At 41.8% G+C, this 6640-nt stretch overlaps 1 protein-coding gene across 1 annotated transcript; it reads left to right on the top strand.

Moving 5' to 3' along the window:
• Positions 1–3135: 3135 nt before the first annotated feature.
• LOC121284378 (protein FAM181B) lies at positions 3136–4698 on the top strand. The gene has a single exon (XM_041199803.1). It carries the CDS (start codon positions 3387–3389, stop codon positions 4461–4463), a length of 1077 nt encoding a protein of 358 aa, XP_041055737.1. The 5' UTR covers positions 3136–3386; the 3' UTR covers positions 4464–4698.
• The last annotated feature ends 1942 nt before the right edge of the window (positions 4699–6640 follow it).

Genomic DNA, 6640 nt, shown 5'->3' with positions numbered 1-6640 from the left:
AGTCTAAGTGTACAGTTGGGCTGAAGCTTTACAAATGCTAGCAATTCTGTTACCTTTTCTCAAGGCACATTATAAACTTATTGTAGTCTTTAGAACCAGTGAAGAATCATGTCTCAGATTCAAAATGCAACTGCAACAGGTTGTCTAAATAATATTAAGTTGCTCTCTCTATTTCTTTACTCAGATTGACTGCTTGTTCACTCTTATTCTCTAAATATATCAGATAAGCTGTTTGCTTCCCTTCTTAACCATAGCTCATGTACTTGACCGTGTGAGCTGATTAGTAAATTAACATTTTTACTCGGTATGTTTTGTGTAATGCTGAAACAGTTATAATTCATCAACAGTCACAACCTGAACATCTGTATAATAATTTCCTCTAAAACTGTCAATTAGGACCAAAAATCACGCATCAGTTTAATTAACTTTATAAAATCAGATCATAATTTTATATGATTAACTACACAACAACTCAAATAAATGTTTTGGGAAAGTGATCACCTATTAATAGTAACCTGTCAGAATTAATTGTTTTGTAAGCACTTTAATATTCACCAATTTAAAATTGTCACTAAAAGGGTAAATGACCAGGGTTGTGCACTGTGACCTAAAATACTCAGGTTGCTTAATGCCGTGTGTGTGTGTGTGTGAGAGAGACTGGGAAGGGGTGGTTCGAGTTGATAACAATTGATACTAATAAAGGAGGAGGAGGATTAAACCATGTACCTGTAGGTAACTATAAAAGAATCCTATGTCCTTAAATGATGTCGCTAGTTGCTTAATAGTGCGCTTTTCTGAATTGGAAAACAACTTGATGCCTCCTGTAGCATTTGGCAGTTGTCTATAAGTGTCAGTCACCTCTGGCCCTCAATACAATAGAGAGTGTACTTTGAATTTAGAACAGCCAAAATGTCAGATATTTCATTGATGATGTCATTTTCATCGGATCAAATTGATGGGAAACCACCAGGGCGTTAGCACCCGGTAAGGAAGTGTTTGACATAGTCAATAAAATAGAGAATTTATTTACACTGTGGTTAAATAAATATTCGAAATATAGGCTAAAGGCACAAAGGACACTTGCTGCATCTGTTTCCCTGGGGAAGCACTATTTATTTATTGCGGTTACAATGATCATTCGCAGAAAAAACCCTGATAATCCATATTTACATATATCGATTATTTTAAACTTTAGTGTTTGGGTTAATAAATTAATATTGTATATTAATGAATTTTAAATCGATAGTCATATTTTAGTCAACCGGGTAACTAACGATAAAAACACTCTAAAAATCGTCTATGTAAATGAGAACACAAAAATGCTCATAAAATCGCTCTTTGTACGGGAAAAGAAGCGCGTTTTATACTGTTGCTAAGGTTCTTATTGTTTTCTCCCAGTTTTTGTGCTCGAAGGTCAGCCTTTCTGTGAGTCTCTTTCAGTAGCTTCGCTGTATTGGGCTGAGATAATTAGATCAGTGCTATCAGTTTCACTGTCTTTTTTTCTCACTACTATTTACATGATAAAGGGAGTTTATGCTGGTTGCAGTTTCCCTTTAAATGCTCCATTTTCTTCAACAGTGAATGATTTCAGTACATCACCTTGCCATGGTGCACTGGCAAGGATAGCCAGACCCTTGGGAAAAACAAATCGCCGCTTTCTGCAAAATAGAGCTGTTTACATAGTGGTATCACCCGCTGGAGAGCGTCCACTGGGCATGTCATACCCGTCGGGCGATTAGATCACATTTACAGCATTTCACCCAGGGCTATTGTTACACACGGTAGAAAATGAGCATTAAAAACTATTGTAACCGTCTTTTTAACCACTGTGTTCATTGAAATCGGTTCCGACAATTTCCAACTTTTACCAAGTGTTTCCCATAAGTTGGAAGCTATATGCCAAGTTAAACTAAGATGATAAAATTTAAGGTCAAATTTCCTTCTGGCAGATTGAGCCCACACTGGACTTCTCCTTTAATTTAATAGCTCCAGAAGCTTTTTCAGTTAAATCGACTGTTCATTATTTAGCACCATTTACGAAGCTGTGTGGTGAGTTTTAATGAATCCTTGGCACAAAGCGTCCTTTCAGACGAGGGAAGAATAGACTCTATTTAGACCCTTACGGTTGTACGTCAAAGGCTAACCATAATACTTGTCAAGCTGGGAAAAATTCCCACTGATATGGGAATGTGTATTTTGAGTCTGCAGTTAAGGAATCGACTCTTAAGAAAGTGCAGGTATACAGGCCACAGACTTCCAGTCTGCAGCATAGTAGCACCTGCTGAAGGTAACCGCATTCAAGAAGCTGACACATGACACTAGTCCTGACGATACGTCCAGGCCTTTCTGATAAATTTGGAGTCGTTTGGCGGGATGGTCTCATTACCCGGAATGCCATTAGCTTAACTTTATTTAAAGTGGCCCATGACAAGAATAGAAATAAAGTATCTATCTCCAGATCTGCACTGTACTCTGAATACAAGAGGAACCTTTTTAAACTTTACCTTTAGGAGATTATTTTCGTCATAATATTGTTTTAGATTCATTATTGGTGAACAGTTTTGAGCTGTAAGGTGCATTTGCCGCATTTCTCATGGATTGAAATTAGCTTTTGATTGCATCAGATGTACAAATATGGTTTTAGAAGAGCTTTTGAAAGATCGCATACCCTATTATTGTATTTTTGGAGAAATTCTGAGACAAGGTATATGGATGGGCCAATTCCTAGGAAGAAGTAGCGTAGAGGGAGAGGGAAGGCGCGATTCCAAATCGAGTAATAGAATACCGGAATCTTCGTGGATTTTTGTCAATCATCCAAAATGCATTTAAAGGGTAACTTAGAATACGACATCCCGAATTAAAGTTGTACTAATAAATCCAACATATTTTGACTTGAGCTGCTTTATTTTCTCTGCGTCCGTGGCTGAGGTTTGGTCGTGTTGAACTTTATACTGCAGTAATGAAGTGCTTCTCCAAACCGTGTCCAACCTCCTTAAGCTGTCCGATTTAATGAATTCACAGCTCTATAATAGGATCGGGGTCGCTTTTGACTCACTGGTTCGAGTGACGGGAAACGGATATTCTTTCCAGCCAGAGCCTATAGCGAAACACATTCATTAAAACGCTGTTCACAAGGGTCGGGGGGCGGGTAAAACGATGCGATGATGTATTACCCAGCTTATTGGGAGCAATCTTTAAGGACCTGAATCCCCGGGCTGCTCTGGAGTTTGAGAGCTCGATCGTTTAGCAGGATTTGCCTCCGTTCTGCCCCTTTGGGCCAGCCTGAAGCCGCCGGGCACTTCCGAAGCGCCCTGGAGTTATGTGCTGGTGAACTTTGTAGCCCCAGGGACCGGCCTCTGCTAACACTCGAGACCAGGGCACAGGAGATGGCTGTGCAGGCTGCCATCATGAACCCTCACTTCATCCATTTCTGTTTCCCCGGCTCCTCGATGGAGTACGAGATGGAGAGTGCTTACAGCGGGGCTCTTTTGGCGGAGAGGGAGAGCTCCGGGGAGGTGAAGGAAGCGACCAGCGCCCTCCTCAACTTTATCGACTCAGCTTCCAGCAACATCAAGCTGGCTTTAGACAAGCCCGTTAAATCCAAGAGGAAAGTCAACCACAGAAAGTACTTGCAGAAACAGATCAAAAGGTGCACGGGGATGATCTCTGGGGGCAGCAGTAACTCGGCATCTGGGCAAGAGGCGGTCGGTAAGAGACAGCTTTCTCCCCCATCCGCCAGCAGCACCACCCCCACGGGCCACTTCCAATGCAAGCCGCCGCCGAAGAAGGACGGGTCGCAGTCAAGCCTTCAGAGCAAGTCCCTGGCGGCTCTCTTTGACTCGGTCCGGGATCTCCGCCGATCAGCAGCCGGAGACCGAGCCCTGGCAGCGGCGGCGGTGGCCGGCAGCAGCAAGAAAGTCCCCCTGAGGAACCGCAACTTGCCGCCGTCCTTCTTCACCGAGCCGGCCAACGTGAAAATCAACTCCACCTCCGGAATGTCCCTCAAGGACCTGGAGAGGGGAAATCCCGAGGCCGCCGAGTTTTTCGAGCTGCTCGGGCCAGATTACAGCAACATGATCTCGGCACAGGAGCCCTTCCTGGGCTCGGCGCTGCGGATCCAGCAGGAAGGAAACTGCGAGCTCGGATCCTACGACTCGTATCGCGGCCTGACCGCTCTCAGTGGGAGCTTCCCCCACTTCCCAGATCCTTGGCTGCCATGCAATCCTCCTAAGAAGAGCCCCACGGCCGGCTGCAACCTCGCCATCCCCGAAGCGGCTAGGACAGTGCCCGTTCAGACACCCTTATACCCCAGCAACCCACCCCCAAACTCTTCATCCCTGGAGGAGCCGCCGGTCAGTTTAGCAAGCTTCCCGCAGTTTTTCCCGGAATGTTCACTCCCGCAGCTCCCTTACGAATATAACCCAGGATATAATTGCAGCAGACAAAACTTCCCGGGTCTTTAACTCCCTTTTCGAACCAGTACTTACTGCACAAAGACTTTTGAACTCAGCTCGGTTGTATTTGGCCAGTATTACAGGTGAACTGTTCAGATAGAGAGATCGGTAAAAAGGCCCTTTATGTACTTTGAACATGAGTCGGTAATGTGCATTCACTCGAGATATACCTTACTTTAGAATAAGGCACGGTGGGTTTAATTCATTATAAACGAGAATCATGCTTCTCCTATGTATTCCATTGAAAGCACCAGGTGATAGCGAGTATCCTGGTTGCTAACATTTTTAGGTCAAACGCCTATTGTCTGTTTTTGTATTGTTATTGTGTATTTGTTTAGTCTAAGTAATCCTGTCTAAAATATAACTAGGCGCTGGGGTATGAAACTCGTGCTGAAGTGCAAAACTGGTCATTTCAACTTCCAATGTTGCATGAAAGTCAAAACAGAAAAAATTTTACTTCAAGATTGGCGCTGCCTTTCAAACGGTGGTTAGATGCAATTGCACTTTGTCGATTGAAAGATTTGACTGAGTAACTCTGTATTGATTCAGCAAACAGTTCTGTACGTGACAACGGACGACAAGTCCCGCACTGCCAGGACACAAACATAATAATAAGGTATATTGTAGTCAAAGTCTGTTTAAAACGATATAAATTTGAACGCATATACCAAAACATTGGGGAGTCAAACACAACCTGCTGAAATAGGGTAAATGGTACTAAGAATATACGACACGGTTAACATTGAACCATAATAGTATTTGGTTTTGGAACAAATAAACATTTCTAGATGTTGTTATTTATAGCTATGAAAGGCAGACCGTGTTAACGTCAAACATCCGCATTAATCGTAAACATTTGTTTAGTCTATGTCTCGGTTTCCATTTTATAAATTTAAATTCCTGGCACCCTGCTGGCAACAATATTAGTTTGCCGATGTTATCTTTGTTCCGTTCCCAAAGAGACAAACAACTCTGTCAAGAATTGTTCACCAGGATATTCATCTTCTCATAGTACCTGCTGTGATTTGGTTTTAGTGTCCTGTCTTTTTAGAAACCCCCTGATCTGTGTGTTATATCGGGAAAGGTACTAATTCCAGCTGCGTCTCGAGTGAAAGGTCAACAGACAAAATAAAGCTGGTCTTTATTTTCGGAAACCATCTGGTCTGTTTTGAAGTTTGTTTTCTTTTCCCGAGGGGGAAAAGTCAGAGAGGACTTGAAGCAGCAAAAGTACTAGGTGAAATGGTTAATTCCCAATGTTTCCCAGGCACCGTTCTATATTATCAACCAACCGTAAAGCGAGGATACCACACTTGTTGGGGAGATACCTCAGGTCAAGTCAAATGCACCAGTCAGATTGACCAAAATCAGTTTTTTTGTCGATATTTTCGTTTATAGTATGTTCTTTCCTTTTAGTGGAGGAAGACTAAACTGCCTTGCAAAATAGTGCATTTACAAGACATTTGCTTGTCTAGCTTTTGGAAAACAACACAATCCTGTACGTTGTCACACAAATTACTCTGAAATCACTGTTCAGAGGCTTTGTAACGATACAAATGCGTTCTCCCGCTAATACAGCTGATTTTTTTGCATAAGGCGTATCTCTTCACTAAAGAAAACATTATTAAGGGAAAACAAAACGCAATTTAAAAATAAATTTTATGAACTGAAATATCGCCATATTCCATAATGTACATACATAATCTAAAATCTTATTTGAAGCCAAATGCCAATTTTCGAAAGGCCATTTTAGGAATCAAAAAACTTCATCCTTTTTGCTCACTGAACAGGAGTTAGACTGAGAAAGTGCGATAGTAAAGTTAAATCCATGTTTGACTTTATATCAATGGTTCAATTTTTCTGTTTAGATGAAAAATTATGAATTTGGTTCTCTGGATATCCTGTCCTTTTGGTAAACACTATTTAGAAAATTTTGTAGTACATCACCGACATTGGTGCGGCACTGCAGTTTTAAAAAAATACAAATCTTCAGACTGGCCCTATTTTTTAACTCATTGCCCTGTTTGCCACGTTTTTGAACATTATCAGCAAGACCCTCAGATCCAAAATGTATCAGCAGGTGATGCTATCACCCCGAACACTGACACATGCTTGCATGTTTAAAACCCATTGCGAGTTTCATTTTGTACTTTGCAATGAAGGGTTTCGGTCAATGAACGTCACTCGAG

This window comes from Carcharodon carcharias, chromosome 11, assembly GCF_017639515.1.
Source record: "Carcharodon carcharias isolate sCarCar2 chromosome 11, sCarCar2.pri, whole genome shotgun sequence".
Taxonomy (NCBI): domain Eukaryota; kingdom Metazoa; phylum Chordata; class Chondrichthyes; order Lamniformes; family Lamnidae; genus Carcharodon; species Carcharodon carcharias.
The sequence above is the reverse complement of the archived record's forward strand: the minus strand, read 5'-3'. Positions and strand labels throughout refer to the sequence as shown.

Coding starts and splice junctions, on each gene's coding strand:
- LOC121284378 (XM_041199803.1), top strand. CDS start 3,387: ATGGCTGTGCAGGCTGCCATCATGAACCCTCACTTCATCCATTTCTGT.